The 14,092-nt window shown below is 39.8% G+C and overlaps 1 protein-coding gene across 1 annotated transcript in view; it reads right to left on the bottom strand.

Annotated features, from left to right (window-relative positions):
- The window catches only part of LOC120530539 (uncharacterized protein C2orf80-like), a 43,982-nt gene extending 30,405 nt beyond the window's left edge, over positions 1–13,577 (bottom strand). Inside the window, exons 1-3 of the mRNA XM_039754967.1 lie at positions 13,510–13,577; positions 6,734–6,809; positions 6,238–6,319 (exon numbers count right to left, since the gene is read on the bottom strand). Coding sequence (XP_039610901.1) covers positions 6,238–6,319; positions 6,734–6,774 — 123 coding nt within the window. The 5' untranslated portion in view covers positions 6,775–6,809; positions 13,510–13,577. The remainder of the gene's footprint in view (positions 1–6,237; positions 6,320–6,733; positions 6,810–13,509) is intronic.
- Between the last annotated feature and the right edge of the window lie 515 nt (positions 13,578–14,092).

Genomic DNA, 14,092 nt, shown 5'->3' with positions numbered 1-14,092 from the left:
TTGCTGTCACCCTTACTACATCTGCTGTAGTTTCCCAGCTGTCTGGTAACTCTTCAATGCCACCCAGTGCCTGTCTCACTTCCTACCTAAACTCAACCTTGCAGTCTTCCTTTTTCAACTTCCACCATCTGATCCATGACTTTGCCCTCACTCTCTTCCTCTTCTTGGTCTCCAACGTTGTCCTACAGACCACCATCCTATGCTGCTTAACTACACTTTCCCCTGCCACCACTTTGCAGTCTTCAGTCTCCTTCAGATCAACTCTTCTGCATAGGATGTAATCTACCTGTGTGCATCTTCCTCCACTCTTGTACGTAACCCTATGTTCCTCCCTCTTCTTAAAATACGTATTCACCAGAGCCATGTCCATCCTTTTGGAAAAATCCACTATCCTCTGACCTTCTTCATTCCCCTCCTTGACACCATACCTACCATCACCTCCTCGTCTCCACTGTTTCCTTCACCAACATGCCCATTGAAATTCGCTCCAATCACCACTTTCTGTCCCATGGGTACACTGTTCATCACTTCATCCAAATCACTCCAAAAATCTTCTTTCTCACCCATTGCACATCCAACTTGCGGTGCATATACACTAACAACATTCATCATCACACCTCCAATTTCCAGCTTCATAATCATTACTCTGTCTGACACTCTTTTCACCTCCAAAATACTCTTGATATACTGTTCCTTCAGAATAACCCCTACTCCATTTCTCCTCCCATCCACACCAATCCATCTGACAATTTGAATCCACCTCCGATCCACCTGGCCTTACTCCCCTTCCATTTAGTCTCTTACATGCACAATACATCAACCTTCCTTCTCTCCATCATATCTGCTAACTCTCTCCCCTTACCAGTCATACTGCCAACATTCAAAGTTCCTACCCTCAGTTCCACTCTCTTTACTTTCCTCCTCTCCTCCTACCTACGGACACGTCTCCCCCCTCTTCTTCTCCTTCTTCTTCGTCAGCCAACAGCGGCCCAATTTCCGCCAGCACCTGGGGCTCGACCGATTCGGTATGGAAATTTGTATTGTTGTCTGCATTTGATTTGGCAAATTTTACACCGGACGCCCTTCCTGACGTAACCCTCCCCATTTATCTGGGCTTGGGACCGGCATGAAGAACACACTGGTTTGCGTATCCCCTGTGGCTGGGTTTGATAGTTACCTATGAGCTGGAAATAACATTTAGATCAGGCACTGAGACGGAATTCAAAGCTGCAAAGTATGGACTAAGAAAAGCCATCACAGCAGCCAAGAGGCAGTACAGAGAGACGCTGGAGGGTTTCTATTATACTGCTGACTCTGGATATATGTGGCAGGTCCTACAGTACATCTCAGACTACAGGACCACCTCCAGCACAATCAGCTCCACAGACAGTCTTCCGGATGATCTCAACACTTTCTACACCCGCTTTGAGACATCCAGCAACAGCACAGAGTGGAGGCACACACACACCTGGACCACACAACCCACCCCCCTGAACGGTCTCTTCAGGTCAGGTACACAAAGCACTAAGGAAGATCAACCTCCGTAAGGCAGCTGGACCAGACAATATCTCTGGGCGGGCTCTCAAAACATGTGCCAACTGCTCCATCTTCATCCTTTCACTCAGTCAGCGCATCGTTCCGTCCTGCTTTAAGACTACGATCATTGTCTCCCTTGCTAAAAAAAGCCCACCCACCTGGCTGAATGATTACAGGCCGGTAGCACTCACTATAATCATCATGAAGTGTTTTGAGAGAGTGGTGTTGGCCCATATTCATAGCATACTGGACACTCTGGATCCCCTGCAGTATGCCTACCGGCACAACAAGTCCACCTCAGATGCCATTGCGGCCGCACAACATTATTCCCTCTCCCATCTGGAGAACAAAGATTACTACATCAAGATTCTCTTTCTTGACTACAGCTCTGTCTTTAACATGGTTATCCCCCATAAACTCACCCATAAACTGTCTGAACTTGGCCTGCACCTCCCCTTCTGTGACTGGCTCCTAGACTTTCTGACTGGCAGGCCCCAGTCTGTCAGGATTGGTAATAGGATTTCAGCCACCATTATCACAAACACAGGCACTTCACAGGGATCCATCCTCAGCCCCATCCTCTACACCCTGTTCACCCACGACTGTGTCGCATCCCACAAACATAACATCATTCTGAAGTTTGCAGATGACACTGCAGTGATTGGACGCATCACTGGTGGGGACAGTCTGGCGTCATGTTGTGAGGACAACAACCTCACCCTCAACACAGGCAAGACGAAGGAGATGATAGTGGACATGAGGAAGGGACAGGTGACCTCATCGGCCACTGTTCATCCGAGGGCTTGAAGTGGAGAAGCTGAGCAGTATTAAATACCTGGGCGTCTACATCAGTGAGGACCTCACTTGGACTCTTAACACCACACAACTGGTCAAGAGGGCTCAACAGCCACTGTACTTTATGAGGAGGCTGAGGAAGTTTGATCCTCGGCAACTTTTACAGCTGCATTGTTGAGAGCATCTTGACCAGCTGCATCACCGTGTGGTACGGCAACACTACTGCTATGGACTGCAGACGCCTGCAGAGAGCGGTAAAGACTGCTGAGAAGATCACCAGGACCCCACTGCCCTCTCTGCAGAGCATCTACAACTGCAGAGTCTGCAGGAGAACTGCCTCGATCCTCAGAGACCCCACCCACCCCCAAAACGAACCATTCACACTTCTACCCTCAGGCAGGAGGTATAGAAGTATGAAATGCAGGACTTCCAGGCTAAAGAACTCTTTCTTTCCCAAGGCCATTAGACTCCTAAATAACTGACTGGAGTTTATAACCATGGTTCACCTCATTCCATCTACCTCACTATATTTGACTTGTCCATCACACACCTACCTGCACAATTAGTAATTTATACTTCTATTCTGTTTTTATACTTTATGCGGTCTCTGTTACTTATTATCTATCTGCTACTTATTATTTATGTTTATCTTTATCTTTAAATGTTGGTTTTGTCATTTGGTGTAGACAGCAAAGAAAGAATTTCATTGTACAGGGAAACGTGTTTTCTTACTGTGCACATGACAATAAACTTGCAAATATATCAGAAATAAAGGTGGAGTCTGATCTAATCAGCTGGATTACAGCTTCCTTGAAAAGGCTATTACTACTTCTTTCACTGGATCCTGAAAGTTTTCTCCTCTCAGTGTTTGGAAATTTTCTCTTCTTAGAGTTTTTTATGACTAGAAACCTCTCCAAACTCCATGGAGAGATTCATTAACTCTATCGGCTCTTCCAAGCTCATTTTACTGGAAAAGGAGGCCAAACTTCAAGCCGATACATTTAGTAGACAGGCTTTTAGGAGACAGTTATCACATTGGAATGTTTTCCTTAAGAGTTTTATATTTTCTTATAAAGCTGCAGAGACTGGGCAAGACGCTTCTCTTCCAGACAGACAGCCAAAGACTTGCCTTCTCATGTTTAATTAGTATTTTGAAAGAAGCTCAATGTAATTATATCAAGTATGTAAACTTTTAAAAACTTTTGACAGAAAAACAGCACCTTAATCCCAGGGCACAACACAAAACCCTCTTCTTAGCCACCTGCATATTTGACCATGAAATGGTTGACAGATGTCACATGAAAAGATTCAAAGAGGAAACACTAAATGAAAATGCTTATAAAGTAAAGGAACTGCAAAAAAAGAACTTTAAATAAGCCAAGCCTGGCCTCTTGTCTTGTGCCTTTAAGTCAGTAGATATAATTTCTTTCCATTTTTATATACTTTGTATGTTTATGAGTAAATTGTTGTCATTATAATGTTTCCTATATGAGTGCTGTTCAGTTACTTTGATACAAGTCTAAAAGTCAGGAATCCCTTTCCAGAGAAAACATTAAGGGTAATACTGCAGTAGAAGGGTCTTACAGAAATGTCTAATTGGAGTAATTTTTGACATTGCCAATAGCAAAACTGACAATTCCTTCATTCACTGGTTAACATGAAATATTTTTGTATAAAAAACTAACACACTCAAAGATACCTTAAGTTAATGAAGGATGATTGGGAAATTATTTAAAGTTTTTCTCTTCAGAACCTTTCTGTTGATTCGTTAAAATGTCACCATTAATAAGGAGCAACGTCTTGTTCAATTTAATAATTTTTAGCAACAAAGAGTCAAAAAAATTAATTTGTTTTCATTTCCTGACCACACATTTTGTTTACAGTAATATGTAAAGGAATGTGTGGACAAACGGGTGTCCCAGCCTGGTTGGTTAATGATGTCTTTCCCAGTTCAGAGGCCATTGGACTGGAAGGAAAAAGGGAGACTGGCTGAAAAAGCCAATATATTCATCCAGTACACTGGATGGCAGCATCCATCTGGTATGGGTCCTGTATGGACACCTGCAGGGCTGAATGGGAGATGTACTTGGGGTAGGCTGCCCTGCTGGCATCCATGGGTGCTGCTAGAAGGAGCCATTCCACTGTCAGGGAGAGATTCAGCTTGGCCTGGAAGTGTTTCAAAGGGATAGTCTTATTGCATTGGAAATACACCCAAGTCCAGGTTAAAAGGAGCTCTTCACCTCTCCCAGGGGAATCAGGGTCTGTAGAGGAGTCGGGAAAAGCACAATGGGAAGGCTTGGAGGAGTTAAAAACAAGAAAAGAATCATTGTTACTTTTGGAAGAAAAGAACTGGCCCTAAAAGTAGCCTTGTACTATAGGTATTTTGTTTAATGAAAGACTTTATTTTAATTTGGGACTGCTCCTGTACCAAGTGTGTCGAGAGTTGTGCCCCTGGGTCACCCCCTAGTGGCCACAAATGTCTGTGAATATTTTGTTTTATTAAAATTGTATTAATAAATTAATATTATATGAAAATACAATAGCTAGATTTTTAGTACTTCATTGTAGGTTACTACAGTTAAGTAATACATGCCAGTACACATTTTAAAAGGGCGTGTTTTTTCACTTTTAGAATATGAGAATAATTATGATTTTTTTTTTACTTTATACTAGGGGGCTTTGCCCCCTATTCGCTTCATTCGCCAAAGCAAACCACAACTTAAAGTCTCTGCCGCTCACACATGTAGATTTCACTTTCACCAAACAACAAAACTTTTAATTCTTGCGTATAAGCCTCTTCATTGGAAGAAACACTACTTTTCTATGAAGACAACATGAATTAGACAATTTAGTTTAAAGCCAAACAATATCTACATACTTCTGTCATATCATCTATGTCCATATATTCAATCTCTTTATGCTTTTACCTTTTCGTCAATATCACATTGAATTTTGATTCTGTGTTTGGAATTACATCATGACAATGCAACGTATAACTGCCCATGAGTGAATACTGTTTCTTTCTCTCTACACAAACTGTGTCTGACAATAGCATTCACACAAATGCGAAATGATTGAACCGTGTGCGTGGTTGTAAATGTTTTAGATGTGGGCAGGACTTTTCCAAATCTCTTTGCATAAACTCTTGTCTTGCAGGGCTTGAAATTTTCTCTCGTGGGATTTCATTTTTACCAAACAACAAATCTTTTAATTTTCACGGATATACCTCTTCATTGGGAAGAAATATTACTTTTCTCTGATGGCAACATGAATTAGACCAACTATAAGTCTCAAAGTTTAAATCTAAAGTTTAAATCCAAACAATATATTCAATCTCTTTTCGCTGTTCCGATATTTTACCAAGTAATAATTTCCATTTGTTTGCACTAATGCGATCTTTACTATCAGTTTTTTGAGACTTTCGAATTTTTGTACTTCCATTAACTGTAACCTGCTCTGCATGTGTATCGCACCAACGTTTTTGAATTGTTTACGATGTTTCTACTTTGTCATCTACTCGTTTTCTTTTATTTCCGGCCCTGGGCATGATTAAATCCCTTGACACAAAGTCTCATTGCGCGGGACGTGAAAGTGTCTCTCTGAGAAAGTCACGTCTTGTCTCTCTTCCCAAGATTTTTTTATTATAATAGAGAGTTTTATTTTGTAAATTTAAATCACACAGAATAAGGCACAAATCATTCACAGATACCATCAGTACTTCATTGCATACATTTATGTTTTATATCAATTTCAATACTAGTTTCCAAAATATTGCAACATTTATATTTGAATAATGTTGCTTTTTTTCAAGTTAATAATTAATACTTTCTTTGTGTCCCATATGTTATCTTTTACTTCAGTCTAAATGGCAAATTGCTTTTTAACAAATTAACAGCAAAATCTTACTAAGTTATCCAGTGAAGAGGTACATCCTTTACCCTTTGGGTCAAAAGCATTTTCTCTCAGTCGAAGTCCTACATAGTCCCTCCTGTTTATAAAGAAAAAGACAGAAAACATCCCACTGAAAACAGCATATGAGTCCAAGTGTCCATATTCTCAATCCACTTTTCTTTGTTATAGGGTAAAAGTCAACTTCAGCATGGAATATTAGCATCATGTGCAGTTCAGGAACATAGGACAGCAGGCCAGTTTAAAATCACAAATTGACATAATTTTCAACCTTTAGGATTTGGGAGGAAAACTGCAGTACCAACAGGGCAGCCATGCCAACACAAAGAGAACATGATGGACATATGAAAACTGTGAACTAAACTTGGGTCCTTGGATTTGTGAGGCAGCAGCACTTCATATTTAATAACCATGCACCCCAAAATCAATAACCATGAGACTTAATTAAAATGGAAAGAAAAAGAAAAGATTTTAATGTATTTAATAAACTTACAGTAATTGTTCAACTTCTTTTCTCACTTTCTTCTTTTCCATAGTCAATTTTTCTTTTCTGATTAAAAATAAGAAACCTAGAACACATTTTAGTTATTAAGTTGTGACACCATACTGTCAATGCCATCTTGTTTAGTTATTAGAATTTCTTTATTTATGAATAATTAATTTGCTTAAATTTTAGAATGGAACATATGATTCACAAATGCATAAGGAGAGACATTGACAGTTTATGTTAGATGTACAACTTTTACTGAATGTAAAACAATTTTTAAAGGTCTATAACTTGAAATATTTTTCACTGAAAATAATGACACTTACCCTGTGGTGTTATAGATATGCACCGGTATGTTGGTTATAGAAAGAAGTTGGCATTATTATGTTAAAAAGTGAGTTGGTTTAATCTGCAGCAATTCATTATGAAAAAAGTTCCTAAACATGAAAGACGCTTGTTTGACAATGACTTTTGCATTTACTTATTCTGCTGATGCCTTTATGCATGGTGACTTTCATGTATGATACAATTGGTTCCATTTCTTTAAGTTTTCCAACTGAAGTACAGGCAAGTCAAGTATAACTTGCTCAGGGTCACACAGTGTCAGTAGTGGGATTTGAACTCATGACCTGAGTTTTTTAGTCCAAAGCCTTAAACACTATACCACACTGCCAGTATGTGAATTACTCCTTTAAAGATATGACCTTGGCATGCTTTGAGATAGACTGCACATTCCTGTATGTAAATTAAAAAGTTTGTATTAGTTAAAATGAGTAACGTGGAGGTACCTGATAAAGAGCAGTGCAAAATTGTCATTAAGACTAAACATGCCTTGTTTACTTATTTACAAATTACTCTTATTAATGTAAAATATTATAATACATATAATAATATATTTTTAGTTAGCCAATAAAAGGTGCAATTTTGCTTGACTTTTCACTACATTCATAATGGCTAACACGGTACAATACCCTAGTACTGTAAAATATAATAAATGCTTTTTTCAGATGACATGGTCCTGTTGGCTTTACTGGGCTGTGAGCTCCAGCATGAATTTGGACCGTTTGTGAATGAGTGTGAAGCAACTGGGGTAAGGATCAGCATCTCCAAATTTGAGGAAATGGTCCTTAGTAGGAAAACAGTGGACTGTCCTTTTTAACTGGGAGGTGAGTACCTGCCTGAAGTGGAAGAGTTTAAGTATCTTAGGATCTTGCTCATCAGGGAGGGGAAATGGGATGGTGACATGGACAGGCAGTTTGGAGAAGCAAGCACAGTTATATGGTTGCTTTACTGATCAGTAACACTGAAGAAGGAGCTGAGTCAGAAGGCAAAGCCCTCAATTTACCAGTCAATCTACTGTATGTCCCTACCCTTGCCTATGGTCATTAGAATGAAAATCATGGCTACAAACAGTTAAAATGAGCTTTCTATGCAGGGTGGCTGGGCTCTCCCTATGAGAGAAGGAGAGAAGTACAGACATGTAGGAGAAGCTCAGAGTAAGAGCTGCTGACTCTTCGCATCAAGAGGAGCCAACTGAGGTGGTTTGGGTGTCTGATATGGATGCTGCCCAGACGCCTCCCTGTGGAGGATTTATGGGCATGAGCAGCTGGTAAGAGACCCTGGGTAAGATCCAGGGCTTGCTGGGAGAATTGTATCATAGGTGGCAAGTGTGGCTTTGGAAAGGGACATAAGGGCCTCACCGCTAAGACTGTTGCCGCCATGACCTGGTCCCAGATAAGTGTTGGAAAATGAATGAAAGAATGAAAAAAATTTTGTAATAGATAGTACTAGAAAAAGACAAAATATATTGTGTTGGAATTTGCAAAATGTCCTTTATGCAAAAGAAAATTTTATGATGAAATGTTTATTACTAGCACAGCACAGCAGGAATGTCTCATGGCTCATTTTCATTAGTTCCTCATTTTTTTATAAACTCTAAAATTGTTTTCATCCATGATGAGAGTGTTTACATCTATGGCTGCACATATAGTAGTCATACTCCTATTTATAAAGTTATAAAGTACTGTTTCTGGAAACTGAGCCCTTGTAGTGTTCTAAATACTAGGGATGGTGTGAGGGTTTATAAAAGCTAAAACGCACAACGATTAAATATATAGAAATTATAAAAAGGTACAAATATGCAGAATGCTAAACTACCATCAGTGAGCCTCAGCCAAAACTTGCCTTTAACCTCCCTGGTGAGGTAATTTCTGATCAGTTCATGGACCTCCTTCCCTGTGTTTTGTGCATACCTTTTTCTGCTACAGATACTGTACATCACGCTAGAACTGTACCTATATGATCATGGCATCCTTGCATCTCTAAACCTTTAGTAGACCATAAAGTGATATCATCAAAAAAACTCCTCAGCTGGCCCATTCCCTTACAGGGACAACTATATGGCTAACTCCTTGTAGATGGGAGAGTACAAGCTTCTAGACAGCCCCCACTCACCTTGCCTTTAAGCAGTTAAAGTGGCTTCAGCTTGCCCAACCTGGAACACTTTGCTGTAGGAGGTCTGTTGGCCCTTTCATTTTGTCAGTGTGGTGTAATGTTTGCCTAGACCTTCAGCCTGTTCTGACTTCCTGGTGGTGCCCTTGACAATCCACTCACAGTACATACGCTGAACCATATAACAGTTCCCACTTTATTTGTCCTCATTATCCTCTTGATGATATTGTATTTGTACCAAATTTAAATTATCTTTCCATTCAGTAACAATAAAGGAAATACTAATTAATAAAGGTAATTAATCTACAGTGTTTGAGATCTGTTGATTTTATTGACATTTAATTAGATTTGGCATATGACTAGGAGAGGGGCAGTCCAGGACTACAGTAATACTAGACATTATTAGCAGATGCTTTGTGAAAAAAAGGAAAAACATCAATAACAGATATTATGATATACTTTTAGTATCAAATACGATATTTTGTCACAAAGCACCATTAAAGGGTTAGATCTGTATATCGGGACTGGAAGTGTCTCCAGTAGATTTTCTCTACAATCATGGTACCTTGGGTCTGCACCCTCTGCCTCTGCTCATACAGGGACCTTAGCATAAGGGAGAAACAAATGCCAAATAATAGGAAACATCCCAGTTTTTACTGACAGCCACACACTACAACCTCACTTTGATCCTCACGATGATCAACCTATCCAATCATACATAGAACAACAAGGCCACTTTTAAAGGAAAAAATGCCAGACCTGAACAATTGGTCCTTTATTTTATCCATCCATTATCCAAATCACTATATCCTAACTACAGGGTCATGGGAGTCTGCTGGAGCCAATACCAGCCAACACAGGGCACAAGGCAGGAAACAAACCCCAGGCAGGGCGCCAGCCCACCACAAGGCACACACACACTAGGGACAATTTAGAATCTAAATTTAGAAACCTACCCTGCATGTCTTTGGGAGGAAACCGGAGCAGCCAGAGGAAACCCATGCAGACACAGGGAGAACATGCAGACTCCACACAGGGAGGACCCAGGAAGTGAACCTGTGTCTCCTAACTGCGAGGCAGCAGCACTACCCACTGCAGCACCGTTACATTTACATTTATATTAAATGTTTAGTTACATAAAGTGGCATAGGCCGAATAATAAATGTTCGATAATCAGTTTATGACAGTCATTGAAATACATTAATGAACAAAAAAGGAAGGCTAAGTTGACCCAATATTAAGCTTTGCATTTTATTCTTGTTCCATCCATGTACCTTATTTATTATTGACATATGTGATGTTCACAGAGTGTGAGTATCTGTGTGTGCCTAGTGGTGTAGGCAGGTGAAGTGAGTGGGGGACTTCAGGGCTTTAGCATCTGGGGACAATGGAATGAAAAAGAATTTATTTTATTAGCTACAGATATTCAATTGTAATGTACCTCAGGCTAGTTCTGAAAATTGCTATTGTTGTAAAATTCAAAGATACTTCATCCCTGAAACATTTTCACAGCCTATTTTCTTACTATTTATATATATATATATATATATATATATATATATATATATATATATATATATATATATATATATATATATATATATATATATATACTGCTCAAAAGAATTAAAGGAACACTTTTTAATCAGAGTATAGCATAAAGTCAATGAAACTTATGGGATATTAATCTGGTCAGTTAAGTAGCAGAGAGGGTTGTTAATCAGTTTCAGCTGCTGTGGTGTTAATGAAATTAACAACAGATGCACTAGAGGGGCAACAATGAGATGACCCCAAAACAGAAATGGTTTAACAGGTGGAGGCCACTGACATTTTCCCTCCTTATCTTTTCTGACTGTTTCTTCACTAGTTTTGCATTTGGCTACAGTCAGTGTCACTACTGGTAGCATGAGGCGATACCTGGACCCTACAGAGGTTGCACAGGTAGTCCAACTTCTCCAGGATGGCACATCAATACGTGTCATTGCCAGAAGGTTTGCTGTGTCACCCTGCACAGTCTCAAGGGCATGGAGGAGATTCTAGGAGACGAGCAGTTACTCTAGAAGAGCTGGAGAGGGCCATAGAAGGTCCATAACCCATCAGCAGGACCAGTATCTGCTCCTTTGGGCAAGGAGGAACAGGATGAGCACTGCCAGAGCCCTACAAAATGACCTCCAGCAGGCCACTGGTGTGAATGTCTCTGACCAAACAACCAGAAAGACTTCATGAGGGTGACCCAAGGGCCCCATGTCCTCTAATGGGCCCTGAGCTCACTGCCCAGCAGCATGCAGCTCGATTGGCATTCGCCATAGAATACCAGAATTGGCACATGCACCACTGGTGCCCTGTGCTTTTTACAAATGAGAGTAGGTTCACCCTGAGCACGTGACAGAAGTGAAAGGGTCTGGAGAAGCCATGGAGAACATTATGCTGCCTGTAACATCATTCAGCATGAGCAGTTTGGTGGTGGGTTAATGATTGTCTGGGGAGGCATATCCATGGAGGGTCACACAGACCGCTACAGGCTTGACAAAGGCACCTTGGCTGCCATTAGGTATCAGGATGAAATCCTTGGACCCATTGTCAGACCCTATGCTGGTACAGTGGCTCCTGGTGCACACAATTCCTGGCCTCATGTGGTGAGAGTATGCAGGCAGTTCCTGGAGGATGAAGGAATTGATACCATTGACTGGCCACCACACTTTCCTGACCTAAATTCAATAGAACACCTCTGGGACATTATGTTTTGGTCCATCCAATGCCACCAGGTTGCACCTCAGACTGTCCAGGAGCTCAGTGATACCCTGGTCCAGATCTGGGAGGAGATCCCCCACAACACCATCTGTCATCTCATTAGAAGCATGCACCAATGTTGTCAGGCATGTATACAAGAACACAGGGGCCATACAAAGTGCTGCGTACAATTTTGAGTTGCTGCAATTAAATTTTGGCAAAATGGACTAGCCTGCCACATAATTTTTCACTCTGATTTTTGGGCGGCTTTGAATTCAGGGCTCTGTATGTTGATCATTTTCATTTCCATCAAACGATGTGGCATCCTTTCGTTCCTAACACATTACCCAGTCTATATCAGTATAGATATCCAGGAGGATTTCTTTTTCCCATTGAGATCTGATGTGTTTTCAAAGTGTTCCTTTAATTTTTTGAGCAGTCTATATATATATATATATATATATATATATATATATATATATATATATATATATGTATATGTATATATAAGCAGATTCGAGTTTAATCTGATGTGCAAGCCTGTTCTGTGGAAGTGGTAGTACCAACCCACTGGTGCTAGCTTTGCAGACCTGGCAGGTCTGCCAGATAGTGAAGAAGATCCAGCTCAAGCCCCTTCACAGCATGTTGCTAGGAAAAGAAGCATTGCATTATACATGTGAGCTGATCTAAAACTGAAAGTGACTTTTAGCTTGTGCTGATTAAGCATTTCACCTTGAAAATTAACCCAAGGCTATGGGTTTGATTTAAAGAAATACCTGGAAAACTAGTAACCTAGTCTAATTCATTTTTTTAAATATGGCATTAGGTGTACCCAAAACGTATATTCATCCTTAAATACTTCATAATGCATTGATATATTTCTTCAAACTGTTTAATCATATTTCAGAAAAGAGTCTATCATGGCAGCCTTGGGTACAAGGCATGAGCCAGCCCTAAATGGCAGGCACACACAATTGGGCAGCAAAATTGTGAACTATAAAGGAATTCTTTTGAATAATCAGCATTAGTGGTGCTGTGTAGGGTTCAATCCAATGAACTTATTTCATTTAGAATTCATTCCTTTGACTTGAATCAGGTTCACCTATAAGCATAGTTGTTGAAAATGATTTATGGATTGTTTGGCACCATAAGGAGTGTGGAATAAAATTAGATCATCCCTCCCTCCCTCACTTGAAAAATATTGTTTCTGCAAAGAGATTGAAAGAGCAGAGGAGAGACTTTAGAAAACAGAAGCAGATTAAAGAGAGCGGTTTTATCAGATGTAAGCAGTTTCATTTCAATCAAATTGCTAAAGCAGGGTTATGTTCCTCCAAATTGTGTTTTTGAAAGAAACAATTCAACATTCAAAACAACACTCGACCTTTATTATTATTTGAAATCCAGCCTGCATGCCCAATACAAACAGAAAACAAATACCAATTAGGCACAGCATAAGTAATTCAGGCAAAAATAGTGCCATTAATACACTTACATTTTATAAACAAATGTTTCTTTCATGAACATTAGCATTAAATTAGCCCAGCAAAAAAAAATCATGTTGGTTCAGTGCTAAAGAGTTATTTTAAAGAAATGATTCTTACTTTTCTTGTGCTGAATATTGTTGTTTCCTTTACTTGCAGGCAGATGAAGTGCTCCTGGCAAACAGCGACTCTGGAGGCCTTATGAAAAACAGACTTCTGCTGCTAAGAAACCTTTGTGATGTCTGTAGGTTAGCTAACAAAACAGGCTGGTTGTCAGTTCCCAGTGGCGGTCAACGTATCAGTTTTCTCAGGTAATCTAGAGACACTGAAATATTAATAAGAAGTGTCTGTTTTCCAAGGGGAAGCAGGTCAAAATAACGGAATTAGCGCCGTCTAGTATTACAACAATGCCTTCACACATTTCCACATAGCCTGTTGAGGAAAACAAGGTAAAATATACAAAGGGTTATAAGACCAACTAATAAACCAGATTTTCTCTTCAACTAGGTAGATAAAATGAGCTATGCAGATAACTCTTGAGTTTTGCTGTTTCCATCTCATTTACTGGAATTCTTATTCTCTCACAAAATAAAACTGATAAATATTAAAATCAAATCCACAACAATTGCCAACGGCCTCTTCTACAATTGAAAAAGCATTCAAGAAATCAGCAATCCAAAATCAATTTGTTTTATTTACTATT

The sequence above is a fragment of the Polypterus senegalus genome, chromosome 6 (genome assembly GCF_016835505.1).
Source record: "Polypterus senegalus isolate Bchr_013 chromosome 6, ASM1683550v1, whole genome shotgun sequence".
Lineage (NCBI taxonomy): Eukaryota > Metazoa > Chordata > Cladistia > Polypteriformes > Polypteridae > Polypterus > Polypterus senegalus.
Note: the sequence above shows the minus strand (reverse complement) of the source record. Positions and strands in the feature narration are given on the sequence as shown.